The 26,202-nt window shown below is 57.1% G+C and overlaps 1 protein-coding gene across 1 annotated transcript; it reads right to left on the bottom strand.

The window, feature by feature from the left end:
- Positions 1–3,607: 3,607 nt before the first annotated feature.
- Positions 3,608–24,093, bottom strand: ADORA1 (adenosine A1 receptor; the record flags this gene model as incomplete). Its single annotated transcript, XM_083878626.1, has 2 exons — positions 3,608–4,733; positions 23,753–24,093. 2 exons carry the CDS (start codon positions 24,091–24,093, stop codon positions 4,097–4,099), a joined length of 978 nt encoding a protein of 325 aa, XP_083734752.1. The 3' UTR covers positions 3,608–4,096.
- Between the last annotated feature and the right edge of the window lie 2,109 nt (positions 24,094–26,202).

The raw sequence follows: 26,202 nt of genomic DNA on the forward strand, positions 1-26,202 counted from the left end.
GATGGGGGGAAGGTGGGTCACTCCAGGGGACTGGAGTGGGCTGAGGGTCCTGCATTAGCCCTTGTCACCTGCTGATGGAGGTGACATCAGCAGGTCTTCCTTGGCTGGAGATGGAGTGGGAGGATGAGCCTGAGGGAAACCTGTCCCTTGGTGAGGTGGAGGGAGGGCTGTAATTGTGGCTGGATTTTGTCTTGCGTTAGAGCTGTGGCAGGGACATGTTTCCCACCCATCTCTGACCAGGTGCCCTTGCATCATGAGGAGCTCATTCCTTTCCCAGGTGGATCCTGCAGGTGCCAGGAGGTGGCGAGGCAGGTGCTGCTGTCCCTGGCCGTGGTCTCTGCTGCCCGCTGGGCTGTCCCTCCCTGGCAGTGCTTTGGGGGCTGCCCCTCAGCCTGGCCCTCTCTGACCCTGTCCTTGACTGTGACAATAAAACAGACCCGGCTGAGGGGCTTTGGTCCGAATAAAAGCCACCCAACCCTCTGTCCTGTTTATTGTGTGGGGTTTGGGTGTGGGGGTGTGGAGAGGTGCCGGGGCTGCTGTGGGGTGACACAGGGTCCCACCCAACCAGGCGTGGAGGAGATGGGGTTTCAGCTTTATGAAAAACACACAGAGATTACTGAACCAGAAGGAGCCCAACAAGGAGAAAGAGAAAATATTTCCTCCTGAAGCAGGGGAATGGTTCTGGCTGGGGAAAAAAGAAATGCCACATCAATGTTGTGACACCTTAATGCCTCTTTACTGAAGCACAGTTTTATCCGTGCCAGTGGGGCAGTGGAACAGCCAGGAGCTGCCACCTCCCCAGGGTGGGTACAGGATGTGTTGATGTGTCACCCAGAGGAGGGGACTCGTCCCTGTGAGCTGGTGGCTCCTGTGCAGGGTGGGTTATCCCTTCAGCTCTGGGACAGACACGGGTGTCACCAGAGCCCAGAGGGACCCACGGAACACACGGCTGCCCGGGGTCAGGGCTGTGGGGTGATCTCTCCACCAGCACCACCTCCCCCGTGGTCTGGGGGCACAAGGAGCTCTCCCAGCTCTGCCTGGCAGCTCTGTCAGGGGCCAGACCCACACCCTGCCCGTGTCCTGGCTGGCCCGGGCATTGCTGGTGTGGATGCAAATCCAGCCTGGCATCCCCAGATTGGGGTGCAGCCCATCCTTGGTGCCACGGGGAGCAAACTGGGCAGTGCCTGTGATTAATCAGACCCCTCTGTGCACCATCTCTGCTGCAGCCCCCCTGCTTTGTCCCCATCTGTCCCCAGGCACCTTCAGGCTATGATAAAGTTCAGGGAGTGCTGCTGTTCCCAGGGGCTCAGCACTGGCCCAGCACCGTTCACACCAGGGTTGTTTCCACCATCAGGGGGCGTTGTTGGATTAATTTTATCCTACTTCTGGTCAGGATGGATTTTTGAAGTGGTTGGTGCTGGTGGTAATGGCACAGAGGAGAGGTTGCAGTCCCTGGTGGGAAGTGCAGAGCTTGTTTTCCCTGCTCACAGCCAGCCCTGGACATGCTTGGGGTGTCCTGGACATGCTTGGGGTGTCCCGTCCCCCTCGGTGTCCCTGGCACCTGAGCACGTGTCCTTGGCCAGTGGGGTTTTCTCAGGGACAAGGTCTGGGAGCAGCTGTGAGCTGATCTCCAGGGCTCAGTCACTGTGCCCTTTCCAGGCCCTTGTTTCAGTCCTACAGAGCACAGGCCGTGTTTGTAACCCCACAGGGAACTGAGGTGGGCAACAACATCCACTTTTAGTGAGGGCCCCCGGGGAAAGGTCTGGAGAGCACAGAGTGGAAAAATCCGCTGGATGTTTTTTTTTAATGAAACAACCACTCACGTGCCCTTTAATTTATGAGCATCCCAGTCACCAGGTTCCCTGGGCATCTTAGCAAGGATCAGGCCAAAGCATCAGTTCCAGAAAAGCAGCAGAAATGAGACGCCAGTGGGAGTCAGAGCCAGGCAAAGAGCAGCTCTAACCTGCAGGCAAGGGGCTGCTGTGCCAGGGACCACAGCCTTGGCCTGGGGCATCTCTCTGCACTAACCTGGGGCTGCAGCCTCCCCCAGCACCGCTGGAATTGGTGCTCCAGGAGACCTGAGGCCTCTCCCTTTGCCCTTTCCAGGAGATTCTGGCTTTGCCCAGAGCCAGCACAGGGCATGGCAAAGGAGGGCACAGGAGTCACTGCTCTGGGCAGGGGATGGGATGAGCCAAAGCCTCACCCTCCTGTGAGAGGTTCAGCGCTGGCCCCAGGGCACCTGGTGGTGTCTGGGAGGGGGGTGCGGGCTGAATCCACAGGGAATTGCTGTTCCCAAGGGCTCGGCACCAGCACAGCACCATCTACAGCACGGGAAGGTGGGGAGGGTGTTCAGGACCCCTCTGCTATGATGAGAATTAAGGGAAGGTTTTTCTCCTCTCCTTGCCGTTGTTTCTCTGCTCTGCTCCTGTTTCCCCAGTGTGGTCTGAGCCGGGAGCCTGGAAGCACATCAAGGCTCCTGCAAAACGTGGGTGGCTGGGCCTTTCATCTCCTCTCTGCCTCGCTGCCCTCCTCATCCCTCTGAGCTAAACAGAGCTGGCTGCAGCAGCGGGAGAACGGACTCCTGGCTGCCCCAAAGCCTTTGCTGCACACTCCCAACATTGCTAAAAGTCACCCATAAATCTCCCCCCTCCAAGGTCCCTTTCCTCTGTGCACCCCTGGTCTCTGTGGGAACTTGCTGCAGCCCCTTGTCCACTGCTGACGTCCCCCCTGAGGAGCACAGAGGGCAGGGCAGGGTCACAGGACCCCTGTTTCCAACGGGAGCCTGCTGAACAAGGGATTCTGATAAGAAAAGAATCCAAACCAACTCAAATTAGCTTTTCCCACCACTGCTTCATCCCTGGAAGAGCTCTTGCTGCAGAGCAGGGACTGGCACCTCCAGCAGGCAGAAGGACCAGAGCTGGATGAGGGATGGACCCTCCCCAGCCGCCCCCTCCTCAAATCTACTCACAAAGTAGTGGCAAAGTCCCATTGTGGCAGCACCAGCACCCACACGGTGGCCTGTAGCTGTCCCCCTCTTGCTCCCAGAAGGGTCCAGATCCCCTGGGCTGTGGAGGTGACTGCACCAGTCCACGTGGTTTGGGTCCAAAGAGTTTGGCTGCACAGGGAGGGTGGGAGGGAGCAGCATGGGAGCTGTGAGAGGAACAGCCTGGGAGGGGTTTGCTGCTGCTTTTCACAGAAAACAGCCAGGAGAAAGGAGGGAAAAATGACTCAAAGCCGGAGAAAAGGGAGAGAGAAGACAAGTGGAAAGGACACACTCCCTGGGTGCAGCTCACAGGGGTGGTGGGTGCTGTTAGAACCCACGGGGAACCATTGAGGAAGCAAAAGCTGTTTCTGCAGAGTTCTCTGGGATTAGACACAAGGGTTCCACCAACACCCACCTCTGCCCACCTCTCCAGTGGTGCTGAGAGAGGGAGACTGACCTTCTGCTCTGCAGGGCGGTGGGTTCACCCCCCTGTGGGTGCTGCCAGTGCCACGGGAAGACTTTTCCTATCTCTTCCCATGTCTCAGCCCAGCTCACCTCCCCCTGGTTACAGAGGGGAAAGAAAGGGCTTTCAAACTTGATTTCTTCAGAAATGACACTGCCCTGGGCTCTCCTGGTTCTCAGCATCTTCACTCACACAGGGCACCCCTTTGTCCCATTGGGGACACGGGGCCAGAGCATGAGGAACCCCCAGCAGCACCAACACCAGGGAGCTGAGGGTGTCCATCAATGGCAGGGCACCTCCTGGGTGGTTTGGATCACTGGATTTTATTTGCATGAAGATAAATTGCGCGTTTGTCTGTACAATTTCTCCTTAAATACTTGGCAACGCTTAAAAAAAAAACGAAAAACAAAAACAAACAGGGAGAAGAAAAAAAAAAATAAAATCCTAAACCAGAAAGGAACAGTGCAGGCTACAATATCCAAACAGTACAATGCTTGTGAATAAATAACCCCCCGGGGTTGGCTGTGGGGACTGCAGGGCTCTGCTGAACTCAGAACCCATCAGGTCCTTCCTGCCCCTTCCTCAGACAGCAGTGTCCAGGTGGGCACTGGGTGGGCACAGAAGCCCCCCACTCCACCCTCTCCCAGTTCCTAGTTGCCTGCCTCAGCCATGGTGGTGCTGGTGGCGTTTTTGTTGGTTTTGCAGCAGAAGTACTGGTTCCAGATCTGCAGGAAGGCTGTCCGGAACTTCTTGATGCGGAAGGCGTAGACAATGGGGTTCATGGCCGAGTTGCCGTGGGTGAGGAAGATGGCAATGTAAGTGAGGATGTGTGGGGTCTGGCAGGACGGGCAGAACAGGGTGATGCAGTTGAGGACGTGCAGAGGCAGCCAGCTGAGGGCAAACAGGAACAGAACCAGTGCCAGGGACTTGGCGATCTTCAGCTCCTTCCCGTAGTACTTCTGGGGGTCGTTGGAGCTGGAGGACACCTTCTTGTTGAGCTGCTTGCGGATGAGGTTGAAAACCTCCAGGTAGATGAGCAGCATCAGCAGCAGGGGAGGCAGGACCCAGACGAAGAAGTTGAAGTAGACCATGTACTCCATGCTGATGACTGTCTCAAACTGGCAGGTGATGATGAACTCTGTGTGGCTGCCGTTCAGCTCCTGAGTCCTGCGCATCTTGCTGAGGTTGTTCCAGCCAAACATGGGGGTCAGGCCCACCAGGAAAGAGACTATCCAACAGCAGGCGATGGCCACGGCCGCCCGCCGAGGTGTCACCATGCTCTTGTACCTGTGGGGGAGACAAGAGCCACGGGAAGGAGTTAGACATGGGGTGGGATGCTCTGCCTGGGGGTTGTGTGTGGCTCCAGGTGGGGGGGGCAGTGCTTGTGCTGAGATAGAGGATGTTCCTCCTCACCTCCCCTGGAAGTGGGCGACAGCCTGTTCTGAAAATTCTGTTCACAGGCTGGTTTCTGGGATGGCAGAGACCCTAGACACAATCCCTGAGCTCTGGGGGATGATGCCAAGCCAGGGAATGCATCAGCACCTGGAATGTGCCTTAGTGCCCAGCCCTCATGCCTTGGGGGGAGTTCATATCCTCTGGAGCCCAGCTCCCAGCCAAGCACCTGCACCCAGAGCAGCAGGGCACCCTCTCCTCCCACTGCACATCAGCACTGCCAGCTCCCTGCCCCAGACACTGCCCTGTGCCTGGGGAGGAAATTGCCAGCAAAAGCCTCCTGTGGGATATGCCGGGGTGGAGGAAGGATCTGCGGGTGCTAATGGACCCCGGGGGAAACTTTGGGCACAGCCTGTTCCTCTCCTAAAGTGCTTGGATTGATGAAACCCTCTTTCCTGATGGGCTGATGCCAGGGGCAGGAGGAGGAGAGCTGTGCTCTGCTGGGCTCTGCTCCCTCCCTGGTGCCCCTGGGGAGCCGCTGTGGCTGGACTCATCTCTCCAGAGCTCTCCAAGCGGGAAGTGCAGTCTGCTGGATTGATTTTTCCCCTGGCCCTCCAGAAAGCTTTTCTTTGGAAGCTGACATTCTCAGCCCAAGAGTTATTGCTTTCCACCAAAGGGGATTGAACAAAGAATGTTTCCCTGGCTGTTTGCTGCTGGTGTTAACCCAATCATGAGGACCATGTGGAGGTGGCTGGCAAAGCTGTATTCCCAATCCTGCTGCTCAGAGCCGCCTGTTGCAGGTCTGATCTTTACCTGTGATGGAAATTGAGCATTTTGGGCCTTTTTTATACAGCCAAGGACCCAAACCCACGCTCCCTTCTCAAGACCCCAAACCCACTCTCCCTTCTCAAGACTCCTCTCACGGGTAAGGCATCAAGGTGGGACCTTGGAGTGGCACAGGCTGGAGGAGAGGACATCAGTCCCTGTGAGTCCAGAGGGCCCAAAGCCATTGTCCCCTGAAGAAACCTCCTGAGCTCTGGGAAAAGCTTCACGAGATCCTGGTGACAGGCAGATCCCGTGGGAAAGAGGGGACAATGTGGGCAGCTGTTTCCGCCGGGACCCGAGGCTGCCCTTGGAGGGTGATTTATTCCTCGTGGGGAGGAGAGAGGGCAGGAGACCCTGAGAAAGGTGCAGGGCAGGGAGAACGGGGGCACAGGAAGGGCAAGGGGCAGCGGGAGGGAACCAGCACTGCGGGCCAAGGGAAGGGAAGGGCGAGGAGGGTCCAAGGGAGCGGGGGGTGGCAGAGGGGTGCCAGAGGCTCTCGTGGGGCTGATCCTGCACCCCATGGCTGGTTGTGGGTCCCTGGGGAGGGCTGATGTGCCCTCCAGCTCTGACACCCCCCTGCCACCTCCTCAGGCCTGAACAGCTCCAGGGACGACACCAGAAACAGCAGCAACATCCCCCTGCCTTGGCTTCTTCCCTCTGCAACCCCTGCAAGCTGTGCCCCATTCCTCACTCCTGGGGGTTTCCAGGGTCTTCTACTGATTTTTCCAGACATGCTGGTCCTCCAGGTGCTCCCTGACCTGCAGAGCTCTGTGGGGGTCTGTGCCCAACAGACAAAGCTGCTGAGCAGCAGCAGAGTCACTGTGGTCCCCAAAAACAGTCCCAGGGCTTGAAGCCACCACCCAGACACAGAGTCCACCCCTTCTCACTGCACCCCCATCTCTCCATGGTCCATGTCCATCCTTCCTTCCTTCACCCCCATCTCTCCATGGTCCATTCCCACCCCTCCTTCCTGCACATCCATCCCTCTGCCACAGTCCACATCCATCTCTGTTCCTTCCTGCAGTGCCTGGCACAGTTTGGGAGCAGGACCTGCCTCTCCCTGCTCCTCCCTTCACTTTGCCCCCCAAGGTTTTAGGGTGGATCTGCAGAAGCAGCCGTGGCAAACCTGAACATCACCCTCCAGCCTTGTGTGGGACATGGTCACAGAAAAGTGAGTGAACAAAAAACCCTCACAGAAAACAGCCACATTTGAAGCTTGTTGCTTGTTCAAGCAATCAGCCAAGGGCAGAGGGACCTGCAGGAAATGTGCTCCCAGGCCCCTACAGTGTCTGCTGTCCCCATCAGCCTCACATGGAGAATGACAAAAGCTACAAAATTGCTCCAAATTCCTCCAGCCCAGCAGGTCCATCCACCCACCGGGTCTGGCCATGGAGCTCTCCTGAGGCTCAGCTGCTCCGAAGGCCACAAGTCCAATTTCGATTCCTTTCACACTCTATTTTCCTCGGAGGTGTCCAAGGGATGCCCGGGTGTGGCACTCAGTGCTCTGGGCTGGGGGACAGGGTGGGGATCTGTTACAGGCTGGAATTGATGGTCTCAGAGGCCTTTTCCAACCTGGTTGATTCTGTGGTTCTGTAAAGGGTGGAAAACACAAGATCCCACCTAAATCTCAACCTCTGCCACAGGGTGGGAGGACAGTTAGCAGAGGGACAAGCACAGACATTGCTCTTCCCAATGTTATTCTTGGTTATGCCACAAAGAAAATATTTTCTCATTAGTCTCATTTTGCATTAATATGATAGGGCTGAAGTTTGGGACAGTCTGGGAGGCAGAAGCACTAGAAAATGCTGATAATGGCTCATCGTTAATAAATAATCTTATTATTCTCATCATCACCAGAGCAATTACCAGCATCATTGCAATTTTATTACTGCTGTTATTTTTATTAACAGCTGTGACTACAACATCCATGGCAATCATCAGCCCTGTCTTCATCCACTTTGTTTATTTCCTCTGCCTTTGGGGGTTTGAGCCTGACTATAACTGGTGGATGTTCCCCTGAGTGGTGGTTTTTGCACCATCCCTTCCCCACAGAGATGGGAATTGGCCCAAACCCTCCTGGGTGCCAAGTCTGGGATGAGATGGGCAGGAATTGTGGTGTGGAACAAAATTGCCTTTGAGGGTTTGGAAGACAAAGCCAAGAGGCAAAATGGCAATTATTGACAGAGCTGTTTGCTCCCCAGGGAAAGGGGAGAGGTGATGGGTGGAGGCCTAAAAATTGTCCCCAAGGGCTGCAGAGAGCTCCAGGGCAAGTTGTTGTCTCCAGGAGAGGCTGAGGATGGAGCAGACACTGAGGGCCTTGTTCTCATGGAGATCATGGATCCCAGAGTGGTTTGGTGGGAAAGGGATTTAAATCCCATCTCATTCCACCCCCTGCCAGGTTCAGGGACACCTTCCACCATCCCAGGGTGCTCCAAGGCCCATCCAACCTGGCCTTGGGCACTTCCAGGGATGGGGCAGCCACAGCTTCTCTGGGCTCCCTGTGCCAGGGCCTGCCCACCCTCACAGGGAGGAATTTCTTCCCAATAACCTCAATATCCCATCTCACCCTGTCCTCCAGCAGTGGGAAACCATTCCTCCTTGTCCTGTCCCTCCAGACCTTTGTGATGGCCATCCACCATCCACCATCCACCATCCACCCTCCTTTCCCTTTGGTTCTCATTCCCAGACTAAATTCAACTTCTTCTGCCACATCTGGATGTGTCCAGAGCTCCTCAAGGCTCTCCCGGAGCCCAGCACAGCCCAGGTCCTGCTCTGGAGGTGCCCATCCCTGGGCAGGGAAAGGCCCTGTGACCATTTCAGGTATCAGGACATCTCTGAGAGCACCTGGAGAGTGGAGCAGTCATTGCTCTCATGGATTCCACCCTTGCCATGGGGTCTGTCCCCAGGAGAGACGAGGGCTCCTTTCCAAGATCCCAACCCAGAGGTCAATCCATACCCAACAACTCTTGTTTTGTTTGAAAAAAAGCTTCAAAGCCTCCAGGCCTGGCTTGAATAAAACGTGCAGGTTTTCAGCAGGCCTGTGATTAGTTTTTCTGTCCACAAAACACTTGCTGTTGTCCAGCCAGTGCCAAGATGTGGCTTTGCTGGTCTTTGCTCTGGTGAGTTTATTGCAGTGCAATTCCTGGGGAATTAATTCACTAATGAAGACAGACCATTACTAATGAAAAGAAGCTGGAGCCAACGTGGCAGGGGGAAAGGAGGCCAAGCTGACATGAAGCTCATCTGCACGATGAGCACAAGCAAGAAAAAGCAGCCAGACAATGTCCTGATCCAATTGAAAGTCTCTAGACAAAAAGTGCTTTGATCTCAGGGGGTTTGGACTCCTGCTCTTTCCTCCTGGCTGTATCTTCCCTTCAGATCTTTCAGGCTGCTGGGTGGGAAAACTCAGATTGCTGGTGTTCAAAGCTGCTCAGAAATGAGAGAACCTGAGAAATGCAAAGTGGTGTCTGGGCTCTGCCAGGGCGAGGTCAGCACAGCTCAGGGCTGGGGGCAGGGGGGTCCCTGGGCGCTCACACAGAGAGGGAAGTGCTGCAGGAAGAACTCTGATCAAAGAGCCTCTGTCACCTCTGGTCCTGAGAGTGAGAGGTTGGTTCTTCACAGAATCACAGAATGGGGGCTGATGTGGGTTTGGGGCACTGGTGGGTGTGTCACCGTGTGAGGGGTGGCCTTGGGGGGGACACAGGTCAACCAGCACCAGTCCAAGCTGGTGTTTGGATGGACATTACAGCTCGTTCCTACAAATGCTGGGAATGAAGAGTCTAGTCCTGTCAGCACCCCCTTGGGATAAATGGGGGGTGGTCCTGACCCTCAAATCCCAAACTGAGCTTGGTTTTCAATCTGAGGCTGCACCCTGATGGGGACTCTGTCACTGCACAAGCAAACCCCCAGCAAGGACCTCTCACCCCGCGCTCATTATCCCAAATGTGTGTGTGGGAGTTGAGCAGGAGCTGGGGTGCCCAGGCCATCCAATGTCCGAGGGAAATGACAATTCAGTTTGTGTCTATCACTGAACACTGCCCTCCGACCCCAGAGATTCCCCTCATACCCCAAAGAGAGCCGTGGGACCCCTGATGTCACAGGCAGCACCGAGCCCACCCAAGGGTGCTCTGGATGTGTCACCCCCCTGCTGCCATGGGACACTGTAAAGGTGCACCCACAAGTCCCACTGAGCCAAAGTTTTGCATCCAGGCAGTTCTAGGGCTCCCTCCCACCTCCACCAGCTGTGGTCAGGGCCCTCCAGGACCCCCGGATTTTCCTGAACCTCTGGCTTCTTCTTCCAGGACCCCAAGGTGGTGGGAGGGAAGTGATTTAACACTGTTGGCAATGGCTGCAAAATCATGAAACAGAATCCCAGAACTGGTGATGTTCTCTGAAAAAATGTGATGCTCTCGTCTTTTGGCTGCTGATGCTTTCAGGCAACAACATTCTGAGCAAAGCAAAGTGTGAGAAATGGTGCTTTTCCAAAAAAAAAAAAAAAAAAAAAAAAAAAAAAAAAAAAAAAAAAAAAAAAAAAAGCAGAAGCTGAGATTCTTTTCTAGCCCCAGGACTTTGGGAATTAGGACACACAGAGGAGGACAGCTTGGTCCCCAAGAGATGGCAGTGAGGTTTTTAAAGCTGCAGGACTCTGATGAACATCATGGACTCGTCTCCAGTGCTGCTCCTGTGCAATGTATTTCCTCGACATTTTTATTGTCTAAACAGTTTTGTTGTCAAAAATAGGGATTTGCTGTGTGAGCATCTCCTTGGAGAGGTGTCAGAGTCTCTGTGTGGCTCCCACGGAGCTGCACCACAGGGATGAGCCCACAGTGCTGTGGGGGCCACCCCACCTCCAGCAGGACACAATTCCAGGCAGAACCACTCATCCCTATGAAAATCTCCCCCTGGCCAGGCTGGACAGAACTTGGAGCATCCTGGTCCAGGAAAAGTACCCCTCCCCACTCCAGGGGATGAACAGGATGAGTTTTCAGGCCCCTTCCCACCCAAACCACTCCGTGACCCTGCTGGAGGTGTTTCTCACCCAGTGCTGTGTGGGGATTATCAACCTGCCTGACCAGGAGCCTCAGGTCACCTTCCCTCGCCTCGCTGGGCCCTCACCCTGTGGGTTTGGCCGTTTTCGGGGGGGTCACACAAGAGCCCTGCCCCTGACACGTCAGTTAGCCAGGAGCTGATTGTCCAGACCCAGTTCAGCATTGGATAAATGTCATTGGGTAAGTGAGGGTGAGGTGTCCCCTGAGTACAAAGAGAAGAGATAAAAGGCAGCTTTTTGCCAATCTTCACTGCAAAACCAGGGCTTGGCTGCATAAAAGTGGTGGGTTTTCAATTATTGCACTTGGTTTTTTTAATGCGTTGCATATTTTGGTTCTTTATGCAAAAGAACCTCTTTGAAACCAGGACTCTGAAGTCAGCCCTCATAATTTAGGAGGGAGGGGGAAGAAGGGAGGATGAAGAAAGTAGCTCTAAAACCCACTTAAAATGCCAAATGTGACAAATGTGGCTCTGAGAAATGGAAATGGGATGGCAGATCTAAAGTGCCTGGTGTGACTGGGCTCCCAGAGCCTCCGTGGCTCAGAGTCCACCCCACAAAACACGGAGGGGAAAGAGCTGGGCTGGGGCAGGAGGTGCCAGCTGAGGAGGTGCCCAGTGCCACCACCCTCCCCTGCCTGTCCCCACCACCCTGATGGGCAAAGGCCAGCTGGGAGTCCAGGGCAGACCTGCCAGAGGGTCCTGGGTTGTGGTGTAGGATGTGCACACAGTATTTATCCCATCCCCATCCCCATGAGCTGTTGGAACCAGGTGGGGCAGTGTTTTCCCAGGCCCCTCCTTTGGGCTCTTCTGCTCATGGCCCATCAATGCCTTGCCCAGGACTCACAGGGAACTCCCTCCAGGAGCTCTCTCTGTTTAATGGGCCATCAAGGAGCCACTGCACGACTCCTCATCCCATTGGGAGATGCTCCCAATGCCCAGGGGGAGGAGCCAAGCATTCCCACCTGGAGAGAATCTGGGATTTGGGACAGGACAAGCAGCCCTGAGCCACTGGATTCCCAGAGGAGCAGAGCTCCCAGACCTTTCTGTGGGATCACTGCTTCAGGAAGAGCCCCTCCCCTGGACTGCTCCCACCACCCTGCTCAGGGTGTGTTCTGACTCTCTCAGTGCTCTTTTGTCTTATCGCATTTATTTTATTTTATTTTACCTTTTTACCTTTTTTCTTATTGAATAGTATTTCTGACTTGGAGCCTCTCATTCATTTTTCTTTCAAACCACAACACAGAGGAGTCTGGAAAACATCAGGAGCCATTAAAAGGTAGGAGGAGATCAGGGACCCCAAGGAGAAGGGAATTGAGGGGGGTCCTGAGAGCTGCTGCTGTTATATCTCCATTCAACAGGACATTGAGATCTGCTCCCCAGAGAAATGGGAAGCAGGAAACTGGAGATAAAATCTGGATTAAGAGGCACCAAGCAAAGCTGAGAGCAGGGCTGAGGTGGGTCTTTATCTCTCCAGTGCAGGAGGACTCTCCAGGAGAAAAGGAGATATCCTAAATTACACTTGGAACAAGAGATTGGTACTGGCTGCCTTTTAATGTCATGGGTTTTACACTTCTCTTACTAACCTGACTCATGATTTTACAGTCAACAACTCCTCAGTTTCTCAGGCTGCAACTCACTAGATCAGGATCCTCATACCACGATTCGTCACTGCGAAGGGAAGGTTTCATTTCTTGCCCTTGACCCAGTTCGAAGATTAGGACATTCAAGAATGAAAAATTGACTGGGGGTTCAGTGAGGGAGGTTGTTTTCTCCACCCAAAGCCTACAAGGGAATTAGCAGTGCTGATGAGATTTCCTGTTTCCAAACCTCAGAAGACTCAGTAACCTAAAGCAACCAGCCCAGCACTTCTGTCCAATGCCTATTTCCCCTGATTGAATGATCAATTTCAAATGCAAAAGCAGATGGGTTCATTTAAGGTTTTTTTTGTTAATGAGTTGGTTATATGTAGTTTCAACTGGTGGAAATAATTTTGGAGGTACCAATCTGGGCTACAGTTGGCTCCCAACTTCTGTCCAAACAGAGTTTCCCCCAAAAAACCTTTTTAATTATCCCCTGCACACACCATAAAGGTGGAAAAAGTAACAATCAGAGGACATGTGTGTAACGCCATTGAGTTGTTTATCTTGGGAATGAGTCTGAGCAGTGAATCTAAACCTCAGTCTGTCAAATGAAATGTCAAATCGGAAGGGAAGGCTCCAGTTAACACCACAATTAAATGTTCCCTCACCTCTGAGAATCTGTCACCGGGAAAACAAATTAAAAGAGCAAATGCAAAGCAAACCTGAAGTTTATTTGTACTCTGTTTTCTCATTTAGATTAAAAGATCCCTTTGGGCAAGGGGTGGAGGGACAGGACACAGGGAATGGCTCCCCACTGCCAGAGGGCAGGGCTGGATGGGATATTGAGGATATTGGGAAGGAATTCCTCCCTGTGAGGGTGGGGAGGCCCTGGCACAGGGTGCCCAGAGAGCTGTGGCTGCCCCTGGATCCCTGGAAGTGCCTAAGACCAGTCTGGATGGGCTCGGAGCACCCTGGGATAGGGGAAGGTGTCCATGCCCATGGCAGGGGGTGGGACAGGATGAGTTTTGAGGTCCCTCCCCACCCACAACAGTCTGGAGCTCTGGGACTCTCTGAAATGCATTTCCCTCTCCTGGAGCCTCAGCAGGGCCAGGGCTGCCTGTGGGGGGGATGTGGGGGTGGGATGTGGGGTCACACGGGGGGTGGAATGAGATGATCTTTAAGGATCCTCCAATCCAAACCATCCCAGACTCCACGATCCCCTGGGGAAAAGGGGTGTCAGTGACTGCCCCATCCTCAAGCCAAGAAACTCTGCAGCATCTCCCGGATTCTGGGATTCCTGATCTGCTATTGGAGCACCTTGAGCTCCCTCAGAGCAGACAAACCTCACTGAGCCCATGGGGAAACCTTCACCCCAGCAATGCTGAATGTGGGGAATGAGCTCCCTGAAATTAGACCCCTCTGAGCTGCACCCACGTGGGGCTTGGCTGGCTCTGTCAGGCTTTGCCAGCTCCATCCAAGGCTGAGCCCTTGGCCCTCCCAGTCAGGACCAGTCAATAGAGAATGGAGCCTCTGCACTGAGAGAAATGAGAGTTTCGTTTGTATATTCCACGAGTGTTGTTACCAGGGCAGAAAAGAAAGAGAAATCGTTTAATCCGTAGGACTGTGCTAATTCTGGCTATGTCTGAGGCAGCATTTCCCAGCATGGGCCCCTCGCTGCTGTCAGAGAGAGCATCACTCCCCCTGTGAACAGATGGGGAGACTGAGCTGCAGAGGGGAGCTGTGATCTGCCAACATGGACCAGCCTCAGTGAGGAAATATCCCTGCTGCCAGGAGCTGGCACTTCCCTTTTCTAAAGGAGGCCAAAGAAAATCATCCCCATCTCTGGCTGCAGGGAGAGAAAAGAGAAAAGCTCTGGAGAAAGCAGAAAAACAGCCACGGCAGCAACATCCCGGCTTTCTGTGCCTTCCTTAGAGGAATGATGAGAGGTGATATTGCCACCCCAGGCAGGGGTGGGACAGGGAGTCCCCACAGTCCTGCTGGGCGAGGGCAGTGCTGGGATCTGTGTGCAAGAAAGAGCACCAGAGCTGGTGCCAGGGATGACACGGAGTGAGGCTGGCAGGGGACACACAGGAAAAAGGCTGGAGAAGAAACCCCTTGTCTTCCTTTTTGTAATCAGAGACTTTGGTACCTGAAAAAACCCAACCAAACCACCCAAGGCTGTGACAGCTCCTGGTCAGAGTTGCCTGCCCAGGGCAAGGGGGCAAAGCCCAGTCAGGGAAGGGATGGGAGAACAATGGGAAATGCAGTGAGAAGGTGCAAGGGGGAGGTGGTTGGGTCCCAAAGTGCAGAGAAGGGAAAACCCACCTGCCCCAAGTTTTTCCAGTGCCTGATCCTGCTCTGCTCTCCCCCACATCACCAAACGTGCCCCTTCCTCCCCTGTTTGCCCCCCATTGCCCCCCAGCCCTCAGGACTCTGTAAGGAGAAGGTTCTCAGTCTTTCAGGGTTATTTCATCCCCTCTCCCTGTGGTATCACCCCTGATGTCTCCCCTGCCCTGCCCTGCCCATCCACGGGGGGCCAGAGGTGCTGTGGGGATGTTCAGGGTGCTCAGCTCATTGCTATTCTGCAGGACAACCCGCTGCCTCTGGGGGCTTTTTGTGGCTGCCTCAGAGAGCACCAATTGTTCTTTACTTCCAGCTGTGCAGAGCTGGCCCCGGCAGCTGGGCAGAGCAGGAACCCCCTGCCAGAGCCCAGGCAGCTCCTGGAACAGCACCTTTCCCATCCCATGGCCTTGGCAGTGCAGGTCACCTCGGGTGGAGAGGGGTTCCAAAGGACCAGCCCCTTGGGACGCTCCTCCCCGGGCTCTGCCAGCCCTGGGCTGCTCTGTCCGTCCCTGCTGCTTTGGCAGGATCACTGTGAAAACCCATTCATTTGTCTCCAGGATAATCTAATGTTGTTCCTATCAGCTCAGCTGTGCTGGCTGTCATTTCCCCAGGCTGACACAGTGCTTTTGTCCCCAGGAGGATGAGCTGTCCCCGTCCCTCCCAGGGGTCTCTGTCACCTGTGGTCCCCCCCATGCTCCGTGTCCTGCTGTCTGCAGGGACCACGACCATCCCCGAGCTGTGTCTGGGCTTCCCTCACACCCCTGTGGGCAAAATCCTGCAGGGCTTTTCCCTGTCCTTCCAGACAGAGGTTTTTCTTCCAGCCCATCAATTTCTCTCCAATCTGAAATTACTCTGCTGTGTGTCACAATGAAACTCATCTCCCGGATTCTTTCACTGTGGTGACTCCCACACATTTTCCTCTTTTTTTTTTCCCATCCTTCTTTGTGTTGCTGTGCCCTTTCTCCACCCCAGGACACAGACCTGCCAGTGCACCTCTGTGGCCCCTGGGCTGAGCCATTCCCCACTGATCTCAGGCTGATTTCAGGCACAGTCATTTGGGTGCAGGAGCTCCACTGTCTCTGTCCCTGATCCTTTGTCCAGCCCTGCCTGTTCTGCCCTGGAGCCCCATGGACCTGCACATCCCAGGCCACTCAGACAGGTCCCCTCAGAGTCCCTGGGGTTTGTACAAGCTGCTCTGAGGAGTCCCAGGAGATCTCACTGGGTCTGGCCCCACAGGGGTCCCTCCAGACCCGAGTTTGGAAGTGGAGGCTGGTGGGTTTTGTCCCAGCTGTCTCCCACCTGAGCTCACAGCCAAAATTCCCCTCCTGGTCACCAGCGCCAATCTGGCCCCTCTACAACGCAGTTAATTTTATTCTGATGCCAGAAATGGACTAAAAAAACCCCGGTGTGATTGGCCTGGGGGTGTAAGAGGAGCTGAGGGTGGTTTGGCTGTTGGTGGCCACGTGGCCCGTGTCCAACAGGAGTAAGACAGAGGCCACACGTCTGTGCCAAGGGTTGGGCAAGGCCCTGGAGACCAGCCCAGACCCCAGAGCCAGTCACTGGGACAGGCCCCATGTCCAGAGGAGCATCTGAGCCCCTGCACCCACAGGCTGCACCCCAGGGTGGGGTCTGGGCTGCTCTGCACCCCCTGTGAGTCATTTATTCCTGCTCCATCTCCTGCTCTGGCTGGTGTGGAGTGAAGTGAGACCAGGGGCAGGACTGACCCAGTGAAGGTGAAGTGATAATGGCACCTCCCCTGGATGGGATCCCATTCCTACACCTGGGGGTGGGGGAACACCCGGGACCCCATCAAAGGCTCCTGCTGCCCTGTGCCAGCTCAGCACAGACCTGGTGAGCCGAGCCTGACTCAGCCCAACACAACACAACACCCATCCTGCAGGGCCAGGCTGGGCTGGGACAGCTGAATCAGCAGCTTTTCCTTTGGCAGAGCCTCTTTCCTGGGGTGTTCCCTTGTCCCTGTGCCAGCAGCTGCACAGGCCCCTTGGACACCCAGCCCAGAGGGGCCCCACTGTCACCTCCACCAGCCCAGAGCCCTCGGGGCACAGCCCAGTGACTCCAGGAAAGGGAAAACACGTCCTGGGAGTGTGGCAGTGTGTCTGGGTGTTCCCAGGCACTTCTGGGGCCCTGCAGCTCATCCACAGCTCTGCACCCCAGACACGGGAGCATCTCCCAGCTCCACTGAGGGCCCTGCTGGGAGGGGGCCATGGGCAGGGACAGCTCCTACTAACCCCAAATTGCTCCCAGCCCTGTCCAACCTGGCCTTGGGCACTGCCAGGGATGGGGCAGCCACAGCTGCTCTGGGCACCCTGTGCCAGGGCCTGCCCACCCTCACAGGGAAGAGTTTCTTCCCAGTACTGAACCTAAATTCCCATTTTTTTTCAGTTTGAACCCATTGCTCCTTGTCTGGTCCCACAGCTGAGCCAGCCTGGCCCATTTGAGACACATTCAGTCAATTTTAACACCACAAATGGCTGTAAACCCACACTGTGAGGCACCCTGGGCTGTGAAAGAGAAACAATTTAATTTCATGGAATTATTTCTGCAGGGATCACCAGGGCTGGGACTGGATCCTGGAGGAGCCTGGTGCCAGACCCCCCCTGGGCACAGCCATGGCAGGACCCCAGTGCAGGAGCAGAGAGGCCACGCTGTCCCAGCAAATCTCAGTTTCCACACCTTCCCTGTCTCCAGCCTCCACCCCTCACCCTGGGATCACCCTGAGCCAGCCATGGTGCAGCTCAGTGCCTCAGTTTCCCCATCTGCAGCTGTGCCCTTGCAGGGAACACATCCCCAAATCCCCTGGTGAGACATGGCCAAGGGTTGGTGCCTCACCCTGAAAATCAATTGAAACAGGTAAAAAGCCCGATGGAAACATTCCCAGAGCAGGGTTTGGGGTGCAGCAGCAGCAGGAAGGAGGAGGATTTCATTCACGGCCCTGCAGCACAGCCCTGGCAGATGTGAGCCCTGCCAAGGGACAGATGTGACTCTGTTATCAGGGTCAGTGATTACTCGGCGTGGGGACCACCCCTGGCCCTGCTGGAATATGCAACGAGTGGGAGGGGACAGGGTCCCACCCAGGAAGCCCAAATAGGGTCTCTTGAGGCCATTCATCTCCTCTTGCCCTTTTAATCCAGAGAATTTGGGAATAGCTCCAAATATCAGCAAATCTGGAGCATCCCCCCCCAGGATTCAGGGCTCCCCTCCCCTCTGCTCTACTGGGGATGGAGAATCCCCCCCTCAGCCCCTCACTGCCTCCCAGGCTGACACCTCCATGCCCCAGCATTTTCTCTGCCATTCCAGGAGCCGGGAATGTCGCTGACAGCCCCACTCCCTTCCCTGCAGCCGCCTGGCAGCATCTGGAGCTCCTGGGAGTGACCTGGTTTCGTGTCTGCCCGTGGAGATCTCGTGGCGCTGCTGCAGCAGCTGTGTGAGCTCCCAGCCAGCCTAACCCAGGCAAGAGTCCTCATGCCTTTGATCCCTGACTTGGCCTATTCATGGCCGAAAATTATCCTGTGGATCAGAGAGCAGAGCTGAAAACCAGCTCACCTGGGTATTTACAGCTCTTTACCAGGATCTCAGACCGACAGGTAAATCCCTGCCCGTCTCAAGGGCTCTGGGATTTTTGGTGGTGCTGGAATTGAGCTCCTGGTGCTGCTCTGGCACAGCACAGCAGGGTCTGGCTGGAGCAGAGCTTGGTGGAAATGCTGGCTCTGGTGTAGCTCCCACACGCTGAGCTGGTGCAGAGTGCTGGGAACTGTGGCTTGGGAACAGCCCCAGGTCTGCAGAAACCTTCCTGCACTGCAATTCCTGCACTTTAATCTCTATCCTTGGTCCAGACCTGCCTGTTCCATGGACTGAAGGGCTCCACAGATCACTCTCACTCACTAACAATGCACCTGGAGGGTTTCTTCAATGTTAGCAGCAAGAGAAGGAACAAAAGAGGTGCCTGCAAAGACCAACCAGTCCCCAAAATTCCTCAATTAGGGAAAATGGGAGTGTTCTCCTTGGAAATGATGTGTGCTTTCTCAGGGACGGGGCCTGGATGGATGGATGGATGGATGGATGGATGGATGGATGGATGGATGGCATCTTTGCACTGACTAATGGAGGTTGAAAGAAAATAGATGAGCTCCGGGGTGAGAGCTCTGAGTCACCCAGATGCTTTTGAAATTCCTCCAAATGTAAAACAGGCCTTGGAAGAGCTTGGCTTGTTCACTGGCCTGGTTAGACAGGAAGGTTTCCTGGCACTGACTGTTGTGAGTGCTGGAAAAGTGTCCCACGGGGCCTTAGATATTTTGGGAGCTGGGAATTTGGGCCTGACCCTCTCAACATTCTCCTCCTCCCCATCCCACGGCAGTGGGTGCCCACTGCTCTCCTGCCAAGACCCTCCATGAACTCCTGGAGGAACCATGGAATTGTTTGGTTGGAAAAGACCTTAAAACTCCTCTCATTCCACTCATGGGCAGGGACACCTTTCCCTATCCCAGGCTGCTCCAAGTCCTGTCCAACCTGGCCTTGGACACTTCCAGAGAGGGCACAGCCACAGCTTCCCCAGGACACCCCGGATGGGGAAAAGCCACCCCAGACGTGTCCTGCTTCCCCACCCAGCTGGCTGAGGACAACAAGGCTTCCCATGACCCAGCCCTAGCTGGCCCCATGCCTGTGGCCCTTGGCAGGACTGGAGAGAAGGGGACAGAGTACTACAGTCCCAGGAAGAGCCTGAGCTCAGGCAGGAGCCTGGAAAGCAGGGACTCCAGTGGGGAAGTTTTCCCCTTCCCCTGCAGGATGGAGCTCACAGGTCTCCTGCACATCCCCCTCACTCTGTGCCTTGCAGGCACTGCAGGGCTGAGAGATTTCCCTACATCCCCTGGGCTGTTTTATCTCATTCCAGGGCACTCCTGAAACACCAGACAATGCCAGTGCTGTCCACAGAGCCACCCCCTGACTCTGCATTCATCCTGGGGTCTCCCCTGCTGTGCTCCAGCCTCCTGCCCCCCATTTCCTAGAGAGTTCCAACCACTCTGATCTAACTTCCACGGCTCTGCAGCCTCACAGGTGTGCATTCCAAACCTCCAGCAGCACCAAAGGCAGCTCTCCCTGGCAAGAGGCTCCTTGGGATCCTGCAGGGAGGGAAGGGCAGGGCAGGGCTGGGAGGCTGCCCCAGTGCTGAGGCACAGAGCGAGGAGGGTCTGGCTGTGGATGGAGAGACTCCAACACAAGGGCTCCTGCAAACACCAGATTCCTGCAGGTTTTCTCTTCCTGGCCTATCTCAAAGTGTTTAAGGTGTGGTCACAGGGTGAGGACTCCCAGGGACGTTCCAAGACCCTCTTGGGCTGAGTCCACACATTGAGCATCCCCAGCCAAGGGGTGGTTGGGCACGTCCCAAGGACAGCAGCTCCTTTTGCCACGGCCCTTTCCAAAAGCTCCAACCCACATCTCAGAGCAGAGACAGAGTCCCTGAGACAGAAGAGGCTGGTGCTGAAGGAGCTGCATCCCACCAGACATCCCTGTGGCACCATCCCTCCTGAGACATCCCCCCAGCACCGTCTCCTGCAGCATCCTGCCCCCACCGGGACACCGAGGGGCCGGTTCCTGCCAGACACCCCCAGCTGGCCACTTCCCCTCCCTTTGAACTCGCTTCATCTTCCCCAGGCCGGGCTGTGAGAGGGAAGTTTGGGCTGGGCTGGGGGACCCCGCTGTGCCCGGATGGGGGGGGATCACAGGCTGGGGGTCCTGCCTGGCAGGGAGGAAGGATGTGACAGGGGAGGGGGAGTTTTCCACCAGCAAATCTATTTTAGGTTTCCAGCTGTTCCTGTGGGGGCTGGGAAGTGGGGGACCCTCTGCTCTAAACTGCTCCTGCATCCCTCCAAAGCCAAGGAAAGGTCCCTTGAGGAGAAGGCAGCATCACTCAGGTCTCAGCCCCTACCCAGGGGCTGGAGCACAGGGAGAGGGTTTGGTGGGACATCCCAGCCCCCTGACCTTGCTGGCTGTTGCTGGGTAGAGAGGGAAGAACAGGAGCTTCCAACCCAAATCCAAACAAGACCCCTCCCCATCTGATAAAATCGGATGCAGGAGTGGCCCACGTCCCCCTGTGCCTCTGTGTCCGTGGGAAATGGCCACTGCAGTGATGGACTATTGGATGCTGCTTTGGAATCTCCCACCGCCATGTAGAGACACCCCAAATGTCTCGGGGCATCATTTCTTCCAGGAGAAACCCACCCCAAGTCCCCAGTGTCCCCCCAGGGCTCAGGTCTCCAGCAGTTGGGTCCATGTGTTTCCTGGAAGGCGGATCAGAGCTGCAGGTTGTCCCCCAAACTGGCAGCCCAAGGGTGTCCATGGGGAGCCTGGAGCTGGAATTGGGCTGCCCCACACTGTGTCCCCCATTCCCTGCCAGTCCCCCCTGTGAGGAGGGCACACACACAGCCCAGAGCAGCTGTGGCTGCTCCATCCCTGAAAGAGCCAAGACAAGGCTGGAAGGGGCTCGGAGTGACCTGGGATAGGGGAAGGTGTCCCTGCCCACTGCAGGGTAAGATCCCCTCACACACAAACCTCTCAGGGATTCTGTGAAATGCATTTCCCTGTCCCTGAGCAGCACCAGGGCAGCCTGTGGATGTGGGGCAGGGCTGGAATGTGGGGGATCCCCACAAGACCCCCCCAGCCTCGTGTGGGTCACACTGTGAGGATCCACTCTGTGCCAAGCCGGTCTGGGGAATCCCACTGGAGCAGGAATGGGCTGCAGGGAGCTCATTGTCCCTGCCTGTGCCACAGGGGATGTCCCTGCCCAGTGTCTGTCTGTCCTGGGGATGAGCCTGAGGTGGATATTCCCCACCTGCCTCCAAATCCCTGCTCAGGTCTGGCTGCCATCCCTGCCTGGGGCCCTCTGGGGATGGTTGGAGCCCTCCCAGAGCTGTCCCAGGGCCACAGGTGTTCCCCCAGGGCCCCGAGTCCTGCCAGGGGCTCCAGGTCCCTCTCATGGCACCCACTTTGCCATTGCCACGGTCAGGAATGACACCACAAAAGCCACAGGCACTGCAAAAGTGCTGTCACTGTCATCCTCAGCGTCCTGCAACAGGCTGGGAGAAACTCGAGCCATTTCAGATCCAGGGAATATTCCTTAGTGGTGTCTCCTGTCCTGTACAGGACACTCCACCCCCTAAAATCACCACAGGCACCAACTGCCAGGAACTCATGAGGCTGTAGGATCTTTAAGGTTGGAAAGACCTCTGAGATACTTGAGTGCAACCATTAAGTTGATGAGGCTACAAAGCTTTTCAATATTAAAAGAGGCCCTGCAAAGACAGAGGAAAAATCTCCTGCTGCTGAGTGCTTGGGCACACAATGGGATCAAAAATTCAGGGTGGAAACTGCCTGAGAAAAAACCTACCCAAACTGGGTACAGCATAATATTAATGCTAATACTGCTCCCAGGAAAACTCCTGGGATCAGGGCAGGGATCTCCCCTGAATCTCCAGCTGATGCTGGAATTAAAAATGGGCTGGTTGGTTAGGAAAATGCCTGACAGGCTGTGCTGCTCCTGTGGAGCTGCAGAACTCCCACACCGGAGCCTTCCCCCCATGCAGGGGATGCGGGAAGCCCAAAAAAGCTCCGAGAGCAGCGATAGGGTGGGAATCACTCTGGTGACACCGACGGGCTGGGAGACAGGGATTGGGAAAATCACACCCAGGGAGGAAGTCGGGAACAGTCTGTGAAATCATCTCTGGCAGGGAGGGGGTGAGCAGGGGCTGTGGGTTGATCCTGCAGGGGCTGTGGGTTTATCCTGCAGGGGCTGTGGGTTTATCCTGCAGGGGCTGTGGGTTGATCCTGCAGGGGCTGTGGGTTTATCCTGCACTCCCTCCCCTGTCTTACACTCCTTCTCCAAACAACCTCTGCTGGTGGTGCCTTGCAGGAAAATCCCAAAATCTCCGGCCTGGTCCCATGGGAACACTGAGACTCTAGAGTTGATCCCAGCACAGGGGCTCCTGTCCCTGTCCCCCTCTAGGGGAAGGCAATTCCTGCCCTGGGAAGGGTCCTGCACCTGCTGGGGTCAGGGCAGCATCAGCACAAGGGGCTTGGTGCCTTTCTGGGGTGTCTGTGCTGATGAAGGGTCGGGGACCCCTCCAGGAAACTGCAGAGGGGTCAGTGGGGTGACACGAGTGCTCAGCTGGGCTGGGCTGGGCTCTTTTCCAGCAACGCTCCCACATCTGGAAACTTGCAGGGGGGACAAGCCTGGGAAAGGTGTCCCCGTGGAGCAAAGGGGACTCACAGCCAGGGGCTGAGCCCGGCTCTGCCTGGGGACACCGAGGTCGGGGGTCCTGTCCCCTTCCAGCTCCGCTCACAGCCCCCAGCCCCACCCCAGAAATGCCTCCCCAGCCCAGCACGGCCCTGGCAGGGATGGAGTGGGGCTTAAAGGGTTAAATATCTCCTCCAGAAGCTGCAGAGTTTGAACAAAGTGCTCGAATAAAGTGTCCCCCTCCTTTACACCCCAAGGCTCTTGCTCTGGGCTCAGAATGGAACAGATACAGAAGGGGAAAAGGGGAAAGGAGTTATTTGAAGGGGGAAAAGGGGAAAGGAGTTATTTGAAGGGGGAAAATGAGGAGTTATTTGCAGGGCACCCACAGCAAGGGCCTCACCTGGGTGAGGTGGCCCCATGGAACGTGCCAGGCTGTCACCTCTGGCTCCTCAAACTCCCAAATCTGTGTCCCACAGCAAACCACCCCCGTGCTCCCCATGGCAAGAGAAAACCTGGGCTGGAAACCCAAACCTTTCCCTGCTGGAGCAGCAGACCTGGGCTGTCCCACTGTGGGGACACACTTTGTCCTGGCCCTGGGGAACCCATGGGGGACTGTCCCTCAGTGCCCCAGTGGGACACCTGCCTGCACTCCCAGCACCCCCCGAGCCCCCCAAGGAGCTGCTGGAGGCTCCAGGACACCCCCCCCCACACACAGACCCTCCTCGCCAGCCTGCCCCAGCTGCTGACACACCCAGACGTGTCTGGGATGAAACGTGGAGGAAACTCCAATAATTTCTCCAAGAATTTGGGGTTTCCTCACTCCCTTTTAACCCGCACAGCAGAGCCGGTCCCGACACCTTTCCCCATCCTACCTGACGGGGATCTTCACCCGCAGGTAGCGATCCACGGCGATGGCCAGGAGCGCCAGGATGGAGCTCTCGGTGAGGATGAGGACGGGACACGCCACCATCAGGCAGGTGTAAAACTCCGTCTGCGGCCCGATGTTGATGATGATGGCCAGGGGGATGACCAGGGCCCCCACGGCCACGTCGGCCACGGCCAGGGACACGATGAAGCAGAAGGTGGCGTCCCGCAGCGCCTGGTTCATCTTCACTGCCCAGATGACCAGGATGTTGCCCGGCACGGAGACCAGGGCGATGAGCACCTCGATGGAGATGTAGGCGGCCTGGAAGGCGGAGATGGGGTGTGCCATGGCGATCCGGCCGCTCCGGGGGGTCCCTCGGGCACCTGCAAAGGGACAGGGGGCGGTGAGAGAGCGGCACCGCTGGGTGGGCTGAGAGCGGGACGGAGCCTGGGCGGAGGGCTGGGAAAAACCTCTTTTCCTGTCTCTGCCGTCCCCCGGGGCTCTGGAGCTCCGGGCCGGCCCCCCTCACCTCCCCAGAGTTCATTGTGCACCCTTCCCCATCCCGGACCCACCTCCGGCCAGCAACCCGCACCTTTCTCCATCCTGAACCCTCCTCCATCCCGGACCCTTCCCCATCCCTGACCCTGCATCCCGCCCCTCCATCCCTGACCCTCCACCCCTCACCCTTCCCCATCCCGCCCCTCCATCCCGCAGCGCGGCCGCTCCCGGCGCTGAAGGGGGAGCGGGAGCCGCCGGCCCGTTCTGGGGCCGTCCCGGGCCCTCTGTCCGAGCCCTTGGGGGCCGAGGGAGCCGCAGCGGGACCCCGCTGTCGCTGTCCCCTGTCGCTGTCCCCTGGCCGTGTCCCCTCCCCGCCGCTCTCAGCCGCCTCCCCCGGCCGCTCCCGTCCCCGCCGCTCTCACCTTGTCCTGCAAACCCCGGGGCTGGTTTCGGGGCGGCCTCAGCCCCGGCGAGGCAGCGCTGTCCCCCCGCGGGGCAGGCCCGGGCTCATGCCGGGGGCTCCGGGGGCTCCGGGGGCTCCGGGGGCTCCGGGCTCGGTCCCGGTGCCGGCACCGCTCGGTCCCGCAGGCGCTGCCGCCTCCCCGCCCGAGCCCGAGCATCACATGGTGCCGCCTTCAGCCTTAAAGAGCGACAGACCCGAGCCGGGCCGGGACAGGGACAGCAGGGACAGGGACAGGGACAGGGACAGGACAGGGACAGGGATAGGGCACAGGGACAGCAGGGACAGGACAGGGACAGGGACAGGGACAGGGACAGGGATGGGACAGGACAGGGACAGGACAGGGACAGCAGGGACAGCAGGGACAGGACAGGAGAGCGGCGGGACCGGCCCGGCCCCAGCGCTGCCGGCACCGCTCGGGCTCCGCTCTTAGCGCTGGAACCGGTTTTTGAGGTCGGGTGTGCTCGGGGCGGGGACGGGCCGGGAGGGCGGAGGCTGAGCCGGGGGGGGCAGGCAGGACCCGGCCCCACCTCGGGACGGGCAGCGCTGGGGGGGGGGGGGGGGGGGGGCTCTGCCCCAGGGCGGCGTCCGGACCCCAAACCGGACCCGAATGGCCTCAGGGGGCTCCGGTGCCCACCCGAGCTCTGCCTGAGCTGCCTCAACCAAAATCACCGCTGGGGTGGGGGGAGACCCCCAGAGCTCTGGATTTCCCCCGGGGGCCGGGGAGGGGCTCTGGCCCCGGGGCAGGGGAGGGTCTGTCCACTCAAGGCCCCAAACCGCTGCTGAGAACTGGACCAGACACCCTTCAGGGTTCCAGGAGAGGTTTGGGGGAATATGGGCACCCTCCAATTCCCCTCCCTGGGCCGGGAAATACAGAGAAAAGGGGTCTGGGGGCTCCATCTCACTGATGAACGACCCAACCCCCCCAGGGACCGCTGGACGTGCACCAGGCACCAGCTCAGATCACCTCACACCAATCACCTCCAGGGAGCGCGGCCGGTTTATCCAAACGCTGCCGGGAGCGGGACCCCAGCCTGGGGCAAGGGGCTCTCCCGACCCCCCTCTGCACCTCCCCCGTCCTGTCCCCTCCCCTGGTGGGACTCGGGGCTGGAGTTGTCCCCTGCTCTGCTCTGCCTCCTGAGGGATGTCCCAACCCTTGGATGTGCCCCTGGGGCTGCCCCTCATCCCTCTGTCCATCAGGGCTGCACATCCCACCGCGGGATGGGACCGGCTGTGGGGCCATCCCGACCCAGGGCTGGTTTATCCATCAGCTGCTGTTCCTGTTCTCCCCCTTGAGCAGGTGCCCAGCAGAGCTGGGGGTCCTCCCAGCCCCCCGGGCACCCAGAGGTGTGTCATTGTGCCACCCCTGGGCACCTCTGGGCTGTGCCAGCAGCGGGGTGAAGTGAGCTCGGTTCGGTCTGGATTATCTGTTTGCTGTGCAGAGAGAGAAAAAAAAAAAAAATTAAAAAATAAATAAATAAAGGGAGGCTGGCGGGCTC

This window comes from Zosterops lateralis (assembly GCF_965231275.1).
Source record: "Zosterops lateralis genome assembly, chromosome: 26".
Classification (NCBI taxonomy): domain Eukaryota; kingdom Metazoa; phylum Chordata; class Aves; order Passeriformes; family Zosteropidae; genus Zosterops; species Zosterops lateralis.